The sequence below is a fragment of the Varanus komodoensis genome, unplaced genomic scaffold, assembly GCF_004798865.1.
Source record: "Varanus komodoensis strain SLA01 unplaced genomic scaffold, ASM479886v1 scaffold1, whole genome shotgun sequence".
In the NCBI taxonomy this organism is placed as follows: Eukaryota; Metazoa; Chordata; class Lepidosauria; order Squamata; family Varanidae; genus Varanus; species Varanus komodoensis.
In genome coordinates this window covers 11411677-11434724 of record NW_025335268.1, presented here as the reverse complement: position 1 = coordinate 11434724, position 23048 = coordinate 11411677, and the positions used below count along the sequence as shown (strand labels likewise).

At 43.2% G+C, this 23048-nt stretch overlaps 1 protein-coding gene across 1 annotated transcript in view; it reads right to left on the bottom strand.

Annotated features, from left to right (window-relative positions):
- Positions 1-10909: 10909 nt before the first annotated feature.
- The window catches only part of SUPT7L (SPT7 like, STAGA complex subunit gamma), a 15010-nt gene continuing 2871 nt past the window's right edge, over positions 10910-23048 (bottom strand). Inside the window, exons 3-5 of the mRNA XM_044441214.1 lie at positions 17136-17460; positions 14314-14551; positions 10910-11728 (exon numbers count right to left, since the gene is read on the bottom strand). Coding sequence (XP_044297149.1) covers positions 11463-11728; positions 14314-14551; positions 17136-17460 — 829 coding nt within the window. The 3' untranslated portion in view covers positions 10910-11462. The remainder of the gene's footprint in view (positions 11729-14313; positions 14552-17135; positions 17461-23048) is intronic.

Here is a 23048-nt window from a genome sequence, read left to right as displayed (position 1 = left end):
CAACTTTATGGGATGAATCCATGTTATAATATTTTGGAAAAGGGAGAAAAATGTCTCACTCTGCACTTTCTCCACATCACGCATAATTCTGAACACTGCTATCATGTCACCCCTTTTTCTCCAAACAATCTCAGCTGTCATAATTGTTCTTCATATGAGAGCTGCTCAAACCGCTTGATTATTTTTGTTGCCCTTCTCTGTACTTTTTCCAACTCTATAACGTCCTTTTTCAGGTACAGCAACTATAAATGCACACAATAATCTAGTGTAATCACATCAAAGATTTATAGAAGAGGAGTACAATGTGGGCCATTTTATTTTCAATTGCTTTCTTAATTAAGCCTAGCATGGAGTCTGCTTTTTTCACAGGCAGCCATGGATTGGGTCAACTTTTAAATCAAGCTGTCAACTAAAAGACTTGGATTGCTTTCCTGAGCAATCATAGCTAGCTCAGATCCCATCAGCCTATACCTTTCCAACATGCAATACTTTATATTTGCTTACATTGAAACACATATGTCATTTTGATACCCATTATCCCAACTTGAAAATACTCCCCTAGAACAACAAAGAAACCTTTTTGGTTTAAATAGTTTGGTGTCATTAGCAAACTTGACCACTTCACATCTCAGTCCTAATTCCAAATCATGTAAGAATTGGTTGAAAAGCATTGGTCCCAATACATAATCCTATGGGAGCCAACTGTTTACATCCTTTCGTTAGGAGGTCTTACCACTTCATCCCACTCTCTGCTTTATATTGTTTAACTTTCTAATCCATGAAAGGACCTGCCTTCATATTCTATGACTGATAAGTTAGCTCAGAGATCTTTAGTGTAGGATTTTGTCAAAAGCCTTTTGGAAGTTCAAGTAAACAATGTCCACCAAATCACCCCTGCCCATGTGTTTATTGATATTCTCAAATGACTTCAATAGGTTAGTGAGACAAGACTTATCTTTGTGAGAGCCATGTCGATTCTTTTTCAGCAAGGCTTGTCCTTCAATATGCTTACTACCTTGAATAACAGTATCAACCAATTTACCCAATACAGATGTTAAACCTGTAATTTCCTGTTTTGTCCCCAGTACAGAGGCTGTTCTTGGGAGCTTTTCATATTTTTATAAGGTCAATATATCTGAGCTATTTATTAACTCTAGGATGGATACCATTTGAATTCAGTGATTTATTACCTTTCAGTTTGTCAGTAAGTTTGGAATTTCACCTTTATCACCACTATCTGCCTTCATTCCTCTAACTCCCTTCCTGAATATAAAAGTTCAGGAGCAGGTATCTGCTCTTTCCTGAGATGAAAAGTTTCTCTGCAATCTTCTTACCCTCCTTTAGTATCCTTCAACTCTATTATCATAAATTATCCACCAGCCTCTCTAGCTGATTTCTTGCTTCTGACATTTTTGAAGAATTCTGTATCGTTGGCCTTGATGTTGTTAGCAACCTGCTTCTCAAAGCATTTTTTTAAAAATCTCCTTTTGTCTGCTTGCATCTCCTTTCTGCCTTTTGTTTTCTTCATTTAAGAAAGACCTCCACCTTCTGAGGGATGCCTTCTCTCTAATAGCTTTCTTGACACTGCTTGTTGACTATGCAGGGGACCTCCTAGAGTTCTACTGCTTCCTCATTTGTGATAGCCACATTATCTGAGCTATCTGATTATTATGATTGTGAGTAATTTTCCAAGTAGTCTGAAGCATTTGAACCCTTTTGACTATTTCCTTTGTACCAGTTCCCTCATTTAGAGAAGTTTCCTTCTTTGAAGTGAGAAGTGACTGCATTGGCCCTCCTTCGCAAACTTCTCCCTAAATAAGATTGTGCTCAGCTATTCCATCAGTTTAATAGTGTTTTCATCTCATACTAGGTCTTGGACGACCTCCCTTAAGATTAAATCCACTTGCCTCCCTCCAGCAACTGTTTTAGGCCAGAGTCATAGTGGACACTGAGAAATTTAGGCTCTTTGTCAGAACTGGAATGTACCTTTACCCAGGTGATGGGGGGTGGGGTGGTAGCTGAAATCACTCATTATTGCAACCCTGTCTTTTCTTGCTTAGGCCTCGCTGATTTCATTCTCCATCTCAAGATCACCCAAAGCATTCTAGTCTGAGGGCAAGAGAATATTCCTAGAAGCCAGGTTATCAAGTCTGCTGGACTCTATGCTTCGTTTGATGTACAGCAACCACTCCTCCAGTACACCTTTCCCTGCCCTTTCCATAGTTTATTCAGAGATTACCATATTGGTTCCCTCCTTTCTACCAGGTGTCCATAATGTTCACTATATCTAACACTCCCTTAAAACCAGGCACTCCAGGCCTTCTGATTTGGCTCAAAGTCTTCCACATTAGCACAGAAACCCCTAAACCGAATGTTCCTCTCCAGGCATGTACAACTTACGTTTTGGCACTTGGGGCTGTCCAACTGCTTATCATGTCTCACCATATGCTCATGCTGTTTTTCTTCTCCTCCATTTGGGCAGTCAGAAACTTTTCCATCTCATGTGGAGGATTTAACCTGAACCAGATGCTTCCTGGTTCCTGTCAGGGTTCAGTTTAAAAGCTGTTTGGTCACCTTTCCTATCCAGCAGCAGCCTGGTTCCATTTTGGTTCAAGTGGATCCCATCCCTCTTGCACAGGCCCAGTTTGTCCGAAAACGTTTCCCAGTGTGTAACAAATCTGAACTCCTCTTCTCTACTCCATGCATTGCTCTACTCTTCTCTACTATTAGTCCATGTATTAAGGTTCCTCAGCTGTGCTGATCTAGCTGGCTCTGCACCTGGAACCCTGAATCTAGAAGCAACGTTGCCCATCCACAGATGATGAAACCACCACAACCTGTGGTCTGTGCACTGAAACTGTTATTTGAGAGTGCTTGCCGGCCAGCAACAATCTTAAACAAGTTTCTAGTTCTCAAAGTTAAGCTTTAAAGCATGCATGCCCGAAAAATCTCAGAAGCCAAAGAAACATCCACAGTACAAATCACATTGGCCAGTTTCTCCTTGCATTCACCCGAGCAGCTCCTTCTGCCTCAGCCTTTCTCAATGTGGGGTTAACTGCTCATGTGCACAAGAGGGAAGGGGCCTAGCTCAGCATGCAAAGGTCCCAGGTTCAATCCCTAGCATCTCCAGGTTGGACTAGGAAAGATGCCTACCTGAAACACTAGAACATTGCAGCCAATCAGTGTAAGAAATACAAATACTGATCTAACTAGAGAGATGGTCTGACTCAGTGTAAGGCAGGTTCCTATGTTCCTTCCTATCAGAAGATTAACCTGTTTGTGGTATTTACCTGCTCCCCATAGGCAGAAAGCTGCAAGCCACATGGGAAAAAACCCTGAAAACCATTGCATGTCCCGTGAATCTTCCCAACAACAGGCCCTCCACAAGCACAGAGCTCACATGTGTGATGCACAGAGACTACAAAGAAGAATCACTGTTCTACGTCCTGTATGATGCAAGGAAAATCTATGCTAGTCAGTCTTTCTTTGGTCCACCTTAGGCATAGAAAACATCCTCCTAAAAAAGGAGGTAAGATCAAGCGAATCCGTAAAGGGATTGGTGGAAAGAGCCCAAGTCATAGTTGTTGTCAGTCGCGAAGTCGTGTCCAACCCATCGCGACCCCATGGACAACATTCCTCCAGGCCTTCCTGTCCTCCACCATCCCCCGGAGTCCACTCAATCTCATGCTGACTGCTTCAGTGTCTCCATCTAGCCACCTCATGCTCTGCCGTCCCTTTCTTTTTTTCCTGTCAATTGTTCCCAGCATTAGGTACGTTACTTCAAAAAGGGGAAGCATTGCAAGTGCTGGCAAAAGCAGGCTTCATTCCATGTGAGGTTCAAGAGGATTGAACTGTGAGGGTCAAGAGGACTCCATACTGTTTCCTCCTTAGGGGAAGAATCAAGTTCTCCATGGGAAAATAGCATTCAAGGAAAATGTGGTCTTCTATTCCCCTTTCTCTTTCCTCTGAAATGGCAGCCTTGGTAGCTGTTTAAAAGTGGGCAGCTCTACAAATGTAACAAAAACCTACATTCAGTGGATTACTACAAGAACCACGCCAATGTCACAGGCACATAGTTCATCTGTTGCCTTGCAAACTGTAAAGGCACTTGAAAGTACAAATTCAAAGGGAGCCAGCAAGAAAAATGGAGGCAGAGTCAGGGGAGTGTGGTGACTCTCCTGTTTGTGGGGATCCTTACCCATTGCAACTTTTATTTTGAGCTGTATAGGAGCTATCTGTGATGCTGAAGAGTCTGGCAAAAGCAGAAAGAATTTCTTTGACTCAAAGGAGGCATGCTTGCCCACATTCAGATTACATGGCACCCCACTGTGGGTGAAACAACCCCAGCTTCCTAGCTGTACATTGAGCTGGCATGTCGAGGCACCTTTACTAAGATGGAAAGACATGGGCCTACAGCTGGATGAGTGACCGTATGTCGAAGTGGAGCAGGAGGATAGATTCAATGCCCTTATAGGCCCCTTCAACACTACTATTATTCTATTTTATTATTCAGGATACCTGAAGGAACGCCTTCTTCCATATTTGCCCTCCCGCCCCTTGAGTTCGACAGCAGAGGCCCTCCTCCGGGAGCCCTCCGTGAAAGATATTAGGAGGCAAAGTACCCAGAGGAGGGCTTTCTCTGTGGTGGCGCCCCATCTATGAAATGCACTCCACAGAGAGGTCCACCTGGCACCGTCGTTATTTGTTTTTTGGCGCCAGGTTAAGACCTATTTATTCCAGTGATATTTTAATAAGTTTTAATATTGTCTTTTCTATGTATTTAACTGCAGCCAGTGTGGGTCGAGAATTTATTTATGTTATTTATGTTATATTTTATATTGTAAGCCGTCCTGAGGCTTTTTGGCGAATAGGACGGCATATAAATATTTTAAATAAATAAATAAAGATTTTGTACAACCCGTGGATTGTCGGGGTGTCTTATTGTCCATGAAAATGTCCAGGTTCACAAGACACACCAACCCATTGCAGGTAACTACCTTCATTATGTTGTGTGAACCCAATTTATTGGTTCCAGTGCCAGCCATAACTTTTTTATTTGCGCAGTTTTTTAATTGTTAAATAGCATGTTGAACAATTGTATTTTAATATCAAGTAGTGGCACTGTGGGTTTTTTAATTGCTTTGTTGTTTTTAACTGTTTGTTGTTTTAACCTCTGTAAATCATCTTGAGAGTCTTTGGAAAGCAATGAATGAATGAATGAATGAATGAATGAATGAATGAATGAATATTATCAGGCGAATAAAAATCGTAGCTTATGATATTCTTAAAAATTTCTTTTGAGATGAGGACTGGACAAAGCAATACTGTGACACAGTTTCACTTGGTTAAAGTAAGACTCATCATTGTGCCAGAAAGACTTTTTCAACATGGCATAACTATATAGCCAAACCATGAAATGGCCATAAACTATGAAATGAATACATGACTATTCCTCCAACCTTTTGCCCCTTCTCCTCATCCATGATAATTGTAGCAATCCAGAGCCAAGCCCTTATTGAGAAGACTTCATCAGCAGTGGTTAGCATGTTGGTCTAATATTTGGGAGATCCAGGTTCTAGTCCTCATCTGGCCATGAGCTTGCTGGGTGACTTTGGACCAGTCACTGATTCCCAGCCTAATCTACCTCACAGGGTTGTTGTGAAAATAAAATGGAAAGAAGGCGCATTATATAAACTGCCTTGGCTTCTTTGCAGGAAAGGTGGGCTATAAGTATAATAAATACATACACACATAATATGGCAGGTTTCTCATTCTATGGGGTGTTACCATAGCAACACAAATGACACCAGTGTTAATCTCCAGTTTAAAAGCCACATTGAAAAATACTCCTCCCACCTCCATTCTCTTCTTTTGGCAATTAAAAAGGGGAGAGGGGGAGAGAGAGAGAGAGAGAGAGAGAGAATCCTGTTACTAAGGAATCCTGTTGCTTGTTCGTTTAATTCTGTGCAGCCAGCACCACAGTGTGGCCATAATGAATAATGTCACCACAGTGCCCGATAATTGTTGTGGTAGACTTTCCCACACATTTTTGATTATTTAGGCCCCCTGGGGCTAAGATCAAGGTCCTTCTTCAGGAGCCTGAGGATTCCAAGGACTGAAATGAATGAATGAATGAATGAATGAATGAATGAATGTTCAGATAATAATGCAATCAAGGGACATCTGTTACCCTTTTATTGGAAAGGTTATCCACAGTGGATATCACATTTGCCTAGCACAATTATTATTCTTTTTGCCAGTGATAAAATAAATTTCAGCCTCAGCTACTTGCACTGTACCTCTCACAATTGCCCTGTGGAATAAGGCAGCGCAAGAGTCATTAACCATGATCAGATAGTGCTAGAACTGTGCAGAGATCACATCCCTGTACGCACACACACCTTTATTGGCCCATTTATCCCCCATAAAGGTTGAGGAAGGGGAGAATATTGGGGACTTGGGGGATGAATGAAATATTGGAGATTTTCGGGTGGTGGCAACCATCTTTGATTGCTTTCTTTTTCTGTACTCCTTCACAGGACTGGAGCACTTTAAAAAAATGAAACTAGTTTTGCAAACTGAAGGACAGCATGTAAGCACCTGTCAGGACAAAATAAGCAAAAGGTTTGCCATAATATGGCTGCTAAAAGCCTGACACTGAAAGAACGGCTTTAAACTTAAGAGAGGATTCCTGATCTCATCAAGAATCCAAGTTACCAGTCTTGCTTCCCATTTACACCTTAGAGATACTAATGCTAGGTATACTATTAGATATGTAAATAGTTCGCCTGTCCTGAAGGTACTTTCTGTATTGTCTTAATCCGATTCAACCTTTTTGTTTCACCCTAATGTGTCTCTACCATACTGTGTACCTGATCTCCTAGATGTTCCCTCCAAATCGGATGTAACCCATAAGTTATAAAAGTTGAGTCTGTGCAAAGACTCACCTTGTAGTCCTTTCAGTGGACTGCCTGCATGCCGCATGTATTTCCTGTATGTCTGAATAAACTGTAATAAACTGATCGTACACACTGATTGTACACTCTCAAAGGGTGTTTTTTTCACTCCTAACACACCTTAGGTAAATAAATACAGCTTTGTAGCACAACTACCACCTATCCACTATATATATAGATAATCATGTACCTGCTCTAAGGTGAAGGTAGTGTGCCTGCAGCAAACAGAGCAACAGGAATACACAACTGCACACCTGGAAGACAAATCTGGCCTTCTGGGGCTCCCCACACTCCATTCCCCAGCCCCACCTCTTCCCCCCCAGTCTCCAAGAGTTTGGCAATTTCCCAGGTTTTGTGCAGATTTTAATATTCCTACAGGTTGAAATGCCTCTCCCAATGCCTCTCCTAAGGCTTAGTTTTTGACATCAAAGACTTCACGCTAAAATATGTTGGTAATTTTGGACTCGGTGCTGCTTTTGGCTCTCCTATTTTTGTTTGGTTCTGTCCTCCAAAGGAACGAGGCCTCTGAAATCTTCTACAAAATATGCATTGCTCCTCAAGCTGAAAGAGGCTTTGCACCCTGGACTCAGGGAGTGGATGGCCTGCATGTCCGCTTCACCATACAGGTAGGTTTTATTATCGGGCTGCACATCCCACAGCTTGGGATGCAACCTGTGACAGCCTGAACTGTGATACCCCCACTAGGGTGCCCGAACCCCAAACTCCCTGCCAAATTCTTCACTACGTATACTCTCTTGTCATAGAAATTGCTCTTTTCTTGCCACTGCTAGCAGTGAGGAACGAACACTCTGCATCAGGAATGCTGAAGAATATATGTATATGTATGGGTACTTATATATGTGTGCATGTGCACAAACATGCAGAAGCACACATGCATGCATACACACACATGATCACAGCTCATAACGCCCACTTAGCCCTGAGTCTGGCACGGGCTTTCCCCCTCGATTGACACCTTTATCCTGTACATATTTACTGAGAAGTTTCATTGAGCTCAGTGCAAATAATTCCTCAATAAGTATGCTTCCAACTGTAGCCTTAGGCTTCTAACAGCCGAGTCTATAGAGGTTGCCCATAACCCTCCAAACTCAGAGGATTACATGCACCCTATGAAGGATGGGAGAAGCAGAGGCAAAGATCATTTCTTCGCTCCTCTTGCCCACCAAAACAAACAGTTGATTTTGGCCATTTGGCAGGAGGAGAAGAGGCACTGAGGCACTGCTAGGATACTGTGTAAGCTGGTGGTGCATTTCTCCTCCTGCTGCTGCCCACAAACTCCATCTGTGAAGTTGTAACCAGAACCTCAGAACTGCAGCCAGTGTGGTTCTTTCCACCCCAGCTGCGAAGGTTTGGGAAGGTGCTCTCAGTTTGAAGTCCCAAACCCAGTTGGAGGAGGGACTCCAGCTCTGTTGGAGCTTGGACGCTGAGCACTCCAATAGCCATTAAGGCTCTGTCTAGCAGCCATAGGGTTGCATCCTAAATAGCTCCTTTCAGTTAATAGCACTTACACATAGTACAAAGTTAGAAAGAGCTATGGGTCACTGATTTTACTGGTGCTTATGTGCATGCACCTATGCTGTGGTTTCATTCAGAGGCACTAATAAAATAATAACTATTAAAATAGAAAAAGTTCTCTTTGAATAACATCTTTACAGATGGTTAAAGTCACAAACAGCCCTCATTTCAGATATGAAATAATAAAAATGTTGTGACAAGTTTGCCATATTTGACATTAGCTGGAGGACACAAGTTCAATAACAAAATCTGAAAGTGAGGCCTAGCCCAGTCCTATTTTAATGAATAAGATCTAATTAGTCTGTCTGTCAGTCAAAGACCTTTTTATTTCGACAGGTCTTTGACTTTTCAAGAATGACCTTTCAGGTGCAGGAGAGCTGCTGTTTGTACCTAGCTGATTTACTGTTTACTGATCGATCTCTCTGTATACACCCATGCATGTTTGTGGGTGCGCACACGCGCGCGCGCGCGCACACACACACACACACACACACACACACTTGCTTGTTCTATATGTCATTGTATATTGGTTAGCACCATTCTGGGTTGTGTTTGTCATGTTTGCTGTTAGCTTGGGCACCATTGCCTGGAAAGATGGGATATAAAGATAAATAAATAAAATCTCCCCTCAAATGACAGCTTACAAAATCTGGAACTTTTTAGTTTAGAATAATAGCAAAAAATGGGGTGACTACTTGAAAGAGGTGACTAAACTTATGTACAATGTGAACAAAATGAGTAGAGAGAGAAAGAATCTGAGGACCTCCAATGCTACTGTTCAGTAGCAGATTCAAGAAAGACAAAAGTCACATAGCCTATAAGTAGTTTATGGAATTAATGTAAGGGCAAAATCCTATGCAAGTTTAGGCAGAAAAGAGCCTAAAAAGCTATGCTGACTGGAGCATGCTGGGAGTTGTAGGCCTGACTACCAGCCAAAATGGTTCCCAATTCAGGTGAACAGTAACTTCGAGAAGGGTCTTCCTTTTATGACAACATGAGTGTTCCAGAAGTATAAGGCTGGTCTCTGAGAGAAACTGAAACCAGAGAGATCTTTGTGGACAACCAGGGAAATCTTTGTCCTGGTTCAGCAGAGCTCTTATTACAAAATGGCTATTAAGGGAACAGATTCTGTAACTCAGCAGGGTAAATAGCTGAAGAGACTGCAGATTCCACATGCTTCACAGCCTGTGGCTACGGCTCTAACAAAGAGCTTAGATGTACAGGATTACATCTGGATGAAATATATAAGGTTGGCCACTCTTCCCACTTCATAATGGGTACATTTTTCCACCTATAAGTTGAACTAACCAACTCTGGCTTTGGTTCCTAGAATTCTCCCCCTGTGATTTGCTAAATCAGCCTTGAAAATGTCATGATTGCTTATGATAAATGTCAACTGGAAATTAATGGAATGTTGCAAGGAATTTAAAAGCCTCTACGTGCAAACACAAAAGTAACATGAAGCATACAAATGTCAGAGGCACCACTTAAAGTGGGAGGGTGATTTTACTTCACTGCAATTCTAAAACCACACACATACTAGCTTGATGCTTTTCCAATGTTTCGGCATAAACAATCCTCTGAAAAAAAGAATCAATACTGCATCTTGCACTTACACTTCAGCTACATTGTGGAATCAATAGAGTCTGAGTTTTCCTCTGTATTTAAATATAAACCTGAAGTACTTAGGTTTGGATGGTTGCAAAGTGAGTGAGGTAGGATACTGCATATGCACTCAGACTGAAGGTGTTTTATCTACACTTCAGGTTAAACCAATCCTAGGGAACCCTGGGAATAGTATTTCTGTAAAGAAAGCGCAATGTGCAAAGACTAAAAGAATTCCCAGCCTTCTTTGGAAGAAAACATACATTTAATGCAGTAAAGGGCTACTCTAATCTAGCTATGTGGATGGGGACAAGTTCAGGACAAAATTTGGCATACATTTTGAGTCTTGGTCTATTGCAACTCTTGAAAGCATTCAATAGCCGTTCCATGGATTTCCTAGACCCAGTCCAAGCCACAGTAACAATTCCTTGGTTGTTTAACCCAGAAATTGAGCGAGTGAGTGAAGCACACCATTTTTTCCACTTTTAATTATTCTAGGAGTGCACCACGAATCAAGGGAGAGCATTGTGTTGTAAGCCGCCCCGAGGCTTCGGCAAGGGGCGGCATAGAAATGTTATAATAATAATAATAATAATAATAATAATAATAATAATAATAATAATAATTTATCAACCCTCCTGGTGTTTTAGCTTTCAAAGCTGGATTTCAGTGTTGAACAAGTTAGGACTCAACACTACACATGATTAGGCAGAAAAAAGCTGGGAAGATTTGGGAGCTGTAGGATGTTTTCTGCCTAAACTTGCATAGGAAAAAAACACATATCTATTCCAAGATGAAGAAAAGAGTATAGATTGGTGTAAATGGAATTTTATTTATCTGATTTCAGTACAATGAAAACAAACTTCTGAACCAAAAAAAGTAAAAGTTACCTTTGTACAAACAAAACCAATGCAGCAGGAGCTTATTTCTTTCAAAATATAAATGTAGGGTAGCAGAAACAAAGATTCATAAATCCCATTTTCATTTTATTGCAGATTGCAGTTTCCAAGACAGATTCTTATTGGACTCACGTCCCTTCCCAGAGAATAAAATGCCTAACTTCCTGGAAACTCAGCAGAGTCATATCATTCTTTTTGGAATCCCAGTAGAATAAACCAAACATCCATTTTTAGCCACACTTGGCTTCTAGGAGCAGCCTCTATCCTTTTCTCAGCATCAGTCATCCAAAATTCCTCTTATGTCAGTCAAATGATACCCACTGGGTCAAGTAGGGAGTGGAGACAGGCAGAATAGAGTACAGTGAAGACAAATCAATGCACGAAAAATCCAAAACAGCATTCCCAATGACTCTTGGCTCCAAGCTCTTTGCTGGCTCAGTCCATACTGCCACCCACAGGCCAGAAGTCACATCTTCTTCATCTTCTTCTTGCTGCGCTGGTTGAAGACTGGGGAAGATCCTATCAGGCTATCAGGAGAGTTGGAACCATAACTGCTTTCAGAGCCATTGGGACTCTGCGCCATGGCAGCTTCGCTCATTGCTGACATGGGCTCCTCAAACACGTCGCTGCCCAGGACTCCATGGTGCCCATGGACGTTGCCCTCCTCAGTTTCCTGGGGCTCTATTTTCACTGGCACCAAGTTCCAGAGAGGGGAAGTATTCACCTCACCACCTGGTATGGTGGCAGGAGGGGTGGGGGTGGGCAGAAAGAGAGACAGGTTTCTAATCAAGTAATGAAACATTTGAAACAGTCATAAATGTGGGAGAGATAGCAGTGGAACTGATGGACTAGCTAATAAAGAATGTGTTAAAGCATACAGAACATGATATACAATAGCGGACTGGCAAATAAATTTTGAGCATTTCTTCTAACGGTATATGGAATATTTTAAGTGTTTTCATGAATCCCGTAAAGAGGGTGAACAGGCAAAAACAAGAAGAATACATCATCATGAAGCAACATACCTAGCAGCTGGGTGGCTATTATTGAAAACAGAAAACGAAACAGAAGGACAACCCCTTAAAAGGCATGCTATGGTCTAAGAAGCCCACCCATCATCATCACCATCATCTATATTTCTATGCCACCCATAGCCAACACTCTCTGGCCAGTTCACAACATTAGGTTAGCCATCCAGATTTCAGCAAGTCCCAACTCTGCTTAGCTTCCAAGATTAGGCAGGGTCAGGCACTCCAGGCTACACAGAAGCATTAATGGACTGCATAGAAGAACCCCCTGGATGCAAAGTGGGGATGCTCTTTGGGAACCTGGTTCCCAAGTCACAGAGGCCCTTGCACTGAAAACAAAGATGATCAAGTAATAATATATTGTCAGCATGGAATGAAAACAGTAGCCTTGCTGCCCCAACATGGAATGGAGCACTTCCACCAGGCTGTTCTGAGGGAAATGAGAGGAGAGGAAGGGCTAGAATGAATTCTTCTTCTTTCCCTATTATTTTTCCTTCTGTGCCATTCTGTTTAGACTGTAAGACTGCATACAGGGACTTTCTTGTACTTCTGATTATATGTCATCTACTTTAGTTCCCAGTCCAAGCAGGCAGTCGCAAGACATTTAATATACTACCAGCTTGTTAACCTCTAACTTGTAAGCAGGAAAACATGGGGAGGGGGAGCGGAGCTTTCCTACTAAAAACTGTTAGCTTGCAATCTTCCGGCCAAAGGCACTGCGCAGGCGCAGCACCCATATGTGTGATGCACAGAGGCCACGACGAAGAAACACTCATACTGAAGTTTTCAGATGAATCACTCACATCCCCGAAATACCTAGAAATAGCTCACTGCATCCTCTTCCCCAGAACAATAGTATTTTGCATTTCAGAAACATTGTAAAAACGCAATGGATCTTGGCAGAACATTAAAACAGGTTTGTGTTTTCAGAAGCCCAGACTTTTTATTCTTTAAAAAGTTAAACAGACCCTGTGATATAAACTCCATTCAATCTAGAGACAGCTAGGGTTAAGGCTAACAGAAGAGACCTAAAATATTTTTAATAATTCTAATGATAATAATAGTTATAATAAAAACTGTGCTTCTAAGTGAATCAGATTACTGCAGGGAACAATGAGTTCAGCAAATGGGTGGCAGGAACGTAATAACCTCCTTTTGGGAGCAAGAGTACTTTTTAAAAATAATTTTTAAGAACCTTTCTCCAGGATATGAAGATTGTGAAAATGGTAAGTCTGAAAACTAAACGATCCAAGAGTGGTAAGTTTGAATGAAAGCTTTGATGAAGTGATGGAAATTCTCACACCAAAAACTCTTTACTTACACTCACTATTATGTCTCCTCCTGGAAAGGGGGGCATTTAAAAGTGGAACGTATCCATTTCACCTGTGAATTCTGTTTTAGATGGCCAAACATGTAAGTTCTTATAATGCAGCCAATAATACAGTTCCAACAAGGAACTTCCTTCAGGTGTTTGAGAAGTGCTGTCACATTCCCCTCAGACCTCCTCAGACTAAACATGACCTTTCGTCACAGGGACTTTTTTGTTCTGGTTTTTTACACAACACTGCAGGACTGAGGGCCATATTTAACAAAAATTTCAAATTGTTTACAGATACAGCTAATGGCCAAGTTGCAGTTATTATAATGTACTGTTACTCTGCAATAAGTGAGCTTACTTTATGGAGAAGGGAAGAGAATAGACGAGGAAAGAAAAATTCTCCAAGTGAATGCCTGGCTACAAAGGTGGTGGTGAGATTGCATTAACAGAAGCATCACTTCCAAATCCTGTGAAGAACTAGCTCCCTTTACTCAGCACTGGTTAGGCCTTATCTGGAATACTACATCCAGTTCTGGGCACCACACTTTAAAAAAGATGCAGTGAAGCTGGAAAGGGTTCAGAGGAGGGCAACAAGCCTGATCCAGGGGTTGGAAACAAAGGAGAGATTGAAAGAACTGGGCATGTTTAGCCCCGAAAAGAGGCAGTGAGGGGAGATATGATAGCACTCTACAAATACTTGAAAGCTGTCACAAAGAGGAAGAACAGGATCTCTTTTTGATCATTCCAGAGTGCAGGACATGGAATAATGGGCTCAAGTTACAGGAAGCCAGATTCTGACTAGATAACAGGAAAAATTTTCTGACTCGTCAAGGAGTATGACAATGGAACCAATCACCTAGGGACATTGAGTGCTTTCCCACAGGAGAATCATGTAAGCCACCTTGAGTGACTTGAAATGAAAGGTGAGATATAAATCTAATAAATAAAGAAACAAAGAAACAAGCATGTACCTGAAGTCTGTGGAGATGTTTCTGCTTCCAGGTTGGCTGAAAAACGCTCGCTCTGAGCTCCAAGGACTCCCACAGGCAAAGACTGGTCCCCTGATGCTAAATCACCTTCCAGCTCCTCACTCATGGGAAAAGTGATGTCACTGACTGGTTCATCCTTGATTTTCAAAGGTTTTGTGTCTTCTGCTGCCTTTTCAGGGTTGACAAGCTTTTCATACTCTTCAGAGAGTTGCTTACTGACCTGCCGGTAGTACAGTTGGCAGAGAAAAAAAAAGGAGTGACTGAAGTGTGAGATGCATCCACTGTATTCAAGCCTGAAGCATCCTCACCAAGGTGAGCCACCTATGATGGAAAATGGAATCCTAGTGGTACTGGATGGAGAAGATAACTGAAGGATTGCCTCCTTCCATATGCACCTCTCCAGACCCTGAGGTCATCTTCACAGGTCCTTCTCCGGGAGCCCCTTCCAAAGGAAGTGAGGCGAGTGGCTACCAGAAGGAGGGCCTTTTCAGATTAGGCAGGATCAGGCACTCCAGGCTACACAGAAGCTTTAATGGACTGTACAGAAGCACCCACTGGATGCAAAGTCAGGGTGTTCTTTGGGAGCCTGGTTCCCAATTCACAGAGGCCCTTGCACTGAAAACAAAGATGATCAAGTAATAATATATTGTCAGCATGGAATGAAAACAGTAGCCTTGCTGCCCCAACATGGAATGGAGCACTTCCAGCAGGCTGTACTGAGGGAAATGAGAGGAGAGGAGAGGAAGGGCTAGATTAAATTCTTATTCTTCTTCCTTCCCTATTATTTTTTCCTTCTGTGCCATTCTTTTAAATTAATGTGTGTTTGCCTATCTCTTTACTCTTTAACTTTTGTTAACTACCCAGAGAAATTTGGCTATTGGATGGTATAAAAAATGAAATAAATAAATATCATCTTTCCCCATACATGGCTCATCTTCCATCTCCCTCTGTAGTTGACTTGACTGGATCTTGCAATATTTTTCAATGTGCAGGATCCCTGCCAGAGGGATTTTACCAAGCTATTCCTCCCTAGAGGCTTAACTTTCTGCTAGCTGTAAAATAGTTCAGTTACTTATTAAAATAAATGTTTTCTCAACAAGATAAAGCAAGCTCAGATCACTTGTTCCTACACCAAACCCCCTATATTTTAGCCTGCAGGTCCCATCAGTCCTTGTCAATGATAAGGGATTTTATTTTTAATTTAATAATTATCTACTGCCCCATTCCCATAGGCTCTGGGACAAGGCCTTTCTTGCAATGGCACCACACCTCTAGAATGCTATGTTATTTAGGGTTTGCCCTGCTCTATTACTGCAGACTTTCAAGAGGCCTTAATATATGACTTCTCTTTGAACCTCTCCTAATATAGCTGCTGTTGTGACAGGATTTGTTTCTCTTTTATTGATGGTTTTGTTGCTGAAATTTTATTGCTGTTTTTATTGTGTTTTTACTGTTTCACTGCATGGAAGTGCTTCTGCCCTGAAAGGAGGCCAAGAAAACTACAACAAAACATTGGAAGGGTCACAGTTTACCCACCCCTAAAATATAGACTACAGGTCCAAAGGCAATTTCCCCTAGGAACTTTTCTTCTGCTAATTCCATTGAAATAAATGGGCACTATGAAAGAGCATGCAATTGGGAACATTGGAATATCCAACAGCAGGAACAGAGTGAAGGATAAGATCAAGTTGCCAATACTCATATAAAAAAAAATTATGCACCTAGATTTTTTTCCATGGTTGCTGGCAAGAGTTTTCATTATCAATAACACTGATATAACACCTTAGAATCTCAGATCAGGAATCATGTCTTGGGTCCAAGTCAAGTGTCCTAGGATTGGTCTTTCAGTTATCTTAGCAGTGTGGGAACTTTTGCAGGATAGTTATTTTCCATACAATTGCAATAATAAGCATTCTATGGTTATATGCATGAGGTCACTAACACTAGTGTGAGAATCAGCCACACAGATGACTTTTCTCATGCAACATTCAAGTTCTTTCAGGGGGAAAGGATTGGTAGGGGAAGGCACAATATGGAATGGCTTCCACAGCCCTGAGGCTACTTAGGGAGCAGTTGATTTTCGACGAACTACTGAGATGGAAGAAATCCATCATCTCTGTCAGCAGTCTTAGAAAGTAACTCTACATGAGAAAATTCAACAAGAAGGTACATGGCAATTGGTAAGGAAGACACCATTTGACAGAAAACAAAGGAGAGCCCCTGACAATTTGGCATTTTGCCAACCCCCCCCCAATTCTCACAAATGTGTAAAGTACCCAACCACAAGTCCACCTAAGCAATTAGCAGTCATTACTAATAGTACTTTTACTAAATATATTACACAACTTCCCCTAAACAAGACTTGTTGTGACTTACAGCTAGGGTTAAAGTATACAAGGACTTAAAACAATTTTAAAACAATTCAAAATGCCAAGATGCAATAGAACAACTGCATTAAAAACCCCAGACATTCACTATAGGTAGAGATGCTTATTAAGTTTCCCTATACCAAGGAGAGCCAGTGTGGTGTAGTGGTTAAGAGCATGGGACTGGGACTCAGAGGATCTGGGTTCGAGTCCCCGCTCGGCCATGGAGCCAACTGGGTGACTTTGAGCCAGTCACAGTCTCTCAGCCCAACCTACCTCACAGGGTTGTTGTTGTGGGGATAAGATGGAGGAGGAGAGATAATGTAAGCTGCCTTGAGCCCTTTGTAGGAAAAAGGCAGGATATAAATATAAAAAAAAAAAACTATGGGAATTAGCACACTTGCCTTGCTTTGACACACCACTTCCAACTCCTCTTACCTGTAACATATAGCTATGATAATCTTTAATCCGGTGTTGCCAGAACTTCTGCAGAGACAGCACGCTGCCAATGCCAACTTCATGGAAAACCTGTTCCATGGTGTCTGGGAAAGGGGTCTGCCCAAGCCGGGCTTCTCGATCCACAGCAGAACGTAGAAGCTTGGTGAACTTCAGGCAGTACTCATGAGCAATGTCTGTAAGAGTCTCTAAAACACTCTCATTGGCACTCTCAAACCCTGCGTGAGCCAAAATGGTGGCTATGGACTGGTAGAGCAGCTGGCGGCAAGAGGGCCAACTCAACTCTGTTACTGGCTCACCTTTACCTCTGGAAGAAAACAGAGAATGCACAAAAGACTTAGTGAAAATGGAGGAAAATATGACGGACTGCTAGTGTGACCAATGACAAACAATTCAAGTGTTCATAAAGCCCGAGTTCAAGAGAGAGTCAAAGGCTGACCTCCAGATGTTTTGAACCTCAACTCCCGTAAGTTCCAGCCATGCTGGCCAATGGTCAGGAATGCTGAGACATGAAATCCAAAAGGTCAGCACATCTAGCTTCTGCCCACCCCTTCCTAGACAACTTTAGATGCCATTGAACACAGAAACATATTTTTAAAACAACTCTTCTATATTGAGTAAAATGTTTGGTTTAACTTCAAAGTTAGGGGGTTTGTTTTTTGTTTTTTAAGTAAAAGAAGTACTTTACAGAGAGAATGCTATTGCAATTTTTTTAGAGTTGAAAATGAAGTATTTGCTTTGAGGTACCATAGCTAACTCCCGCAACTTTACCTCAAAGCAATATATTCATATTAATTACAGCAAATTAAAAATAGACTGCTCTTTAAGGAGTCAGAATTTGCATGGTTAAGAATCTAACGCTTAATATTTTGTACTGCTTACTTCAAACTATTTCTGGAACAGTCTCATTTTTAGACATTTAAAATCATTTGTGCATGCATCCATCACTCAACTAGTGTTTAGGGCTTGACATGCTCCATCCCAAAACATTACAGAGTGGCAAAGTGCCCCTTAGGACCTATTTGCATATCTCTGGTTAGGGTTTGGTAGCAACTATGATCTATTCAAGTGAAAAATATGAACTGTACAAGCTCACTGCCTAAAATAACTTGGGCAACTTCCAAAACATTCAGAAAACTGCATTAAAAAAAAACTTGGGGCACATGCTGAATGTTGTACAGCTTTTTTCTGTCTGAATATCCATAGGATTGTACCCTTACATATCCAACCTGTCAAAAAATCTCAGCAGCTTCCAGCAGCCACAGAACTGCAACCTCTGTCTACCAATAAAACAAAGCATTGCAGTTTTGTAATAACAGTGAAAGAATGTTCTAAAATAACGTTCTGAATAACAACTATATATTTATTTAAAGATGTATGCAGACAAAGCAGTAGCTAGTAGGAAAAGCATCAGTACTTTAGAACTCAAGTATTTTTTCTTATCGCCATGAAATGCTTGACAGTAGTCAACAGACAGCTCATGTTTCCAATTCAAAACATTGGTTTTTTGATTAGCAAAACTGCAGTGCACGAAACGTAGACATTCAGCTAGCTGAAAAGAAGCTACCTTGCACTGAGCCAGACCTTTATTCCATCTGGTTCAGTATCACCTCTACTAGCCTTTCCAACCTAGTGCCAATATGAACATGAGGAGGAGGTTGCATTCGAACACACTGGAGGGCACCATGTTGGGGGAACATTGGTTTACATAGACCAGCAAAGGTTCTCCAGGATGTCAGACAGGAGCCATTTCCCATTGCATGCTAGAAAAGATGCTGGGGACTGAACAGAAGAACTTTGGCATGGAGAACATACACTCTACATCATCAAGCTGGTGTCTGACTGGCAGGGGACATCGCTGGATAGTGAGATGCTGCCAGCACCATGTTTCCTCCAGGCTCTGACACACTATCCCTCTGAACACAGAGGACAGTGACAAATCTATCAGTCAGGTAAAGCAGAGATGGCCTTCAGGGTTAATGAGGTTGCAGGCATCATGAACTAGCCCATTTTCTGTTTCTGTCACTTGGAATGACAGGCTGTTATCCATCAAACGCCCTCCGTTGAAGTGCTGAGAAACACATGGCAATACCTTTGCCATTCTCAAGCAGGAAAATTGTGTGGCCCATTTCCTGTGCAGTGAAGACATTTGGGCCAATTTGGTATGTGCCGAAACAGTTGCAGTTCACTTAGGTAAAATAATGGGCTAAAACGATAGGCCTTTGCAAAGATGAGCAGGCATAAGCAAGCAGATTGCTGTCTCACAATTGCTTCAGTTTTATGAGATGTTACACTGCCAGGCTATATTTTCTAATCAATGAAGTGCAGCAGAATGGCAGTTGACAGAAATCTTTTTCCAAATACAGGATGATGCCAGTGAATTAAAAGCAAGATTGAATTAGCGCCAGGTCATGGTAGTGACAGGTGATATCCAAGGTTTCAGAAAGCAGGGGAGCTTCCCCCCACACCCATACCCATTCTGAGTTGGACTCAACCATAACCTTCTCTCTCACAATAACACTGAATTCATTTATATTGTAATTATTTTAACTTAGTGTTGTAAGCCACCCCGAGGCTTCGGCGAATGGGGCGGCATAAAAATGTTTTAATAAATAAATAAATTCACCTCTGTATTTTTCCTTCCTCTGCCAGTCTGTGGAAAACTGCTACAGCTCTGAGTTGGATCTTAACCATTCACTCCCATGCTGAAGAACATAGCCATAGGCTGCTAATGATGGTTTGAACAGTCTTTGCTATTAGCATTGCTGCTGGCACTGGCACCAGCACCAGGCAGAAACCATTGAATCTCCTGTTCAGTGGAAGACAAGGCAAGCAAAACTCCCAAGGGCTGTTCCCTCTGAGGTCAAGACTGGAGATGGAGCTGGCAGCAGGAATTGCAGCTGACTTCTCTTACAAGAGAGCCAAAGGTTCACTCACAGCTGAGTTGGGGACATGTGGCCTGGCAGATGGTGTTGGGCTGCAATTCCCCTCAGCCCTAACTGCCATAGCCAATGATGAGGAATCACTGGAGTTCCATTCTACCATCTGTGGGCCACACATTCCCCATCCCTGACCCAGAGCACCTGAGCAACAAGGTGGCAATAATGTTTGCAATGGGGCTTAAACAGCCACACTGAAGATAATATTGCCAACGCACGGCATGCTCTTCACATGTAACTTGGATCTTAGTTATAGTCTGACACAGACCGACAATCTTTTCCCAGTACAGGCCAACTTTCTGTTGGTTTGAAAGATCGCAGAGGCTTCTCTTCCCAAAAGCATTCAAGATAAATAGCCAATGTTGTGTAACCCTTGCTAGAGAACAGGAGCTTTCTCTTACACTTGCCTGATAGCCTTGTATCTGGGACTTGATATCCCACTTGTCTTGTGGGAAAAGAATCCTGTGAAGGCCCAAGACTGCCTCTTTCAGCTGTGTCAGTGATTCTTCTTCTAGGCGATGCACATCAGTTACAATAGGAGCCACAGCCTGGATGGGCAAGTCAGAGCTCATACGGGAAGTCACTGACGACTGTCACATTGCACTGGTGATGCACACTTGCTTTACTGAAACCAAGATGCTTTTCATGAGGCCAGGGAGCCTCAGAATGCGTGCATCACCTTCCTGGCTAGTTTTAAGGTCTCAGTCTCCTGAGGTCTCAGCCAGCAAGACACTGGCACAGAAATTCTGTAGCAGACAGCTGTCAGGCGTAGGATCAAGGACAACATAAGGTGTAACTAAATCCCTCCATGTTAGAAGGCATTAGGCACAAACAATTATGGGCTGGGTCTTCAGCAGAGACAGGTCACCAAACTACCAACTCTGGACAAGTAGTACATCAAGCAATTAAAGCTAGTTACTTATGAATAACTGAAATTAATAATGTAAATCATTAAAATGTAGAAAGCACACTGATGGTCTCTCTAAATGATCAGAATAAATGAACTGTATTCATACTGCTGTAGTTGCCTCCCTCTGACATTAGAACAACATGCAAGCAATCCATGCAGCAACAGACTGTTTTTACTGAAACTAGGATAAGATCACATTTACCTGGAAAGAACTGTTCAAGAACTGAAGCTAAGCTTGGATTAAAATGCTAAACAGCACAGAAGGAAAGTTTAATCCAGCCTTGTAGTCTGTACAGTCTTGGGCCATATACCCTTAAGCCTAACCACTCAGGCCGCGCTCAGCCACTGCAAGCCCTTTTGGCTCTGGCCTCTTGGCAGAGCAGCAGAGGCACAGGCTGGGAGAGAGTGCTGAGTGGCCAGGGGACTGGCGAAGGCAAGGTAAGAGCTGGGCAGGGGAGCAGAGGGCCAGGAGCAGCGGAGAGGAAGCGCATCGTCCCTTGGCTGCGGCCCTTGGCTGCGGCCCGGGCTGTCCGGAGACTCCCTTCCCTGAGACACAGAGGTTTGTTTGTGCTGTGCTGTGCTTTGCTTTTTCTTCCAATTTAAATTTAAGTTTAATTTATCCTTGTGTGTGTGTGCGAGTGGGTTTTTGTCTGGGAGAACTGGGCAAGTGAGAGGAACTGCAGGACAAACAAGGCAGGGGACCAAGGTAAACTCTCAGAAGGGATACCGATAGCAGACCAGGAGATGGCCTTGGCGGGAGTCACGGGTGTTGCTGTCCGCTGCGACAGCTGCGACATGTTCGCCCTTCTCCCCCAGGAGAGGCAGGGATACACTTGCCCTCGGTGCAAGTTGGTGACCTTGCTAGAAGAGGAGGTGAGGTGCCTGAGGGCCGATAGAGCTCTCCAGGTCCCCCTGGAGCAGCCCCCCTCTGGACAGAGGGTTGAGGGAGAGACCATGGGAGGAGCAGCTCAGGAGACATGGAGGTATGTCACCCACAGGAGGAGGAGGCCAGCACAGCCTCCTCCTTCTCCTGACACCAATCTGGAGCTGGGAAACAGGCTCTCTCCACTTGGGGAGGCTGGGGCTGATGAGGCCTTGGGGGACCAGCAGGACCCCCAGCCTGGGATGTCAGGCGGCAAGGGGGCCACTGCAGGAGAGGCGAGGGCCAAGGCACGGCTGCCCACCAGCACCGCGGCCGGTGATTGTTGTTGGGGACTCCCTGCTGAGGGGCACTGAGGTGGCAGTGTGCCGCCCCAAGCTGGAGACAAGGGAGGTTTGCTGCCTGCCGGGCACATGCATCCGGCATGTGAAGGACAGGGTGGAGCGTCTTGTTTGCTCCGGGGGTCACCAGCCGCTCCTGGTGATCCATGTGGGCACAAACGATGTGGCCAGGCAGGGTGTGGTTGGGACCACCAGGGACTCTGAGGCCTTGGGGAAGAAACTCAGGGAGCTGAAGGCCCAAGTGGCCTTCTCGTCAATCTTACCTGTCCGGGCATTTGGGCCAGGAAGGGACAGGAGGGCCTCCGAGGTGAACGACTGGCTTAGGGTGTGGTGCCAGAAGGAACGCTTTGGGTTCCTCGACCACGGCACTCGTCGTCTTGCCAATGGACTTCTGGCAAGGGATGGGTTACACCTCACGAGGATGGGGAAAAGGTCCTTTGGAAATAATCTAGCGAGCTTCGTCTGAAAGACTTTAAACTGAGCCGGGGGGGGGGGGGGGTTCAGGCCGCCCAGTAACGTGTCATGCTCTGGAAGCAGGGTTTTAGAGATACTGCAGGGACTGACAGGACTCCTGCAGAGAGGGGCCAGGCATCAGGGAGGATGGGAGGAAGGAGGAGGCTGGGAACTCCAAGGAAGGGAAGTGGTGGGAAAGAGTTGAGGTTCATGTACACCAATGCTAGGAGCATGGGTAATAAGCAGGAAGAGCTTGAAGCTCTCCTGGGAATAGGAGGGTATGATCTGGTGGGAATCACAGAAACTTGGTGGGATGAAAGGCAAGTCTGGAATGTGAACATAGAAGGATATCACCTTTTTAGAAAGGACAGG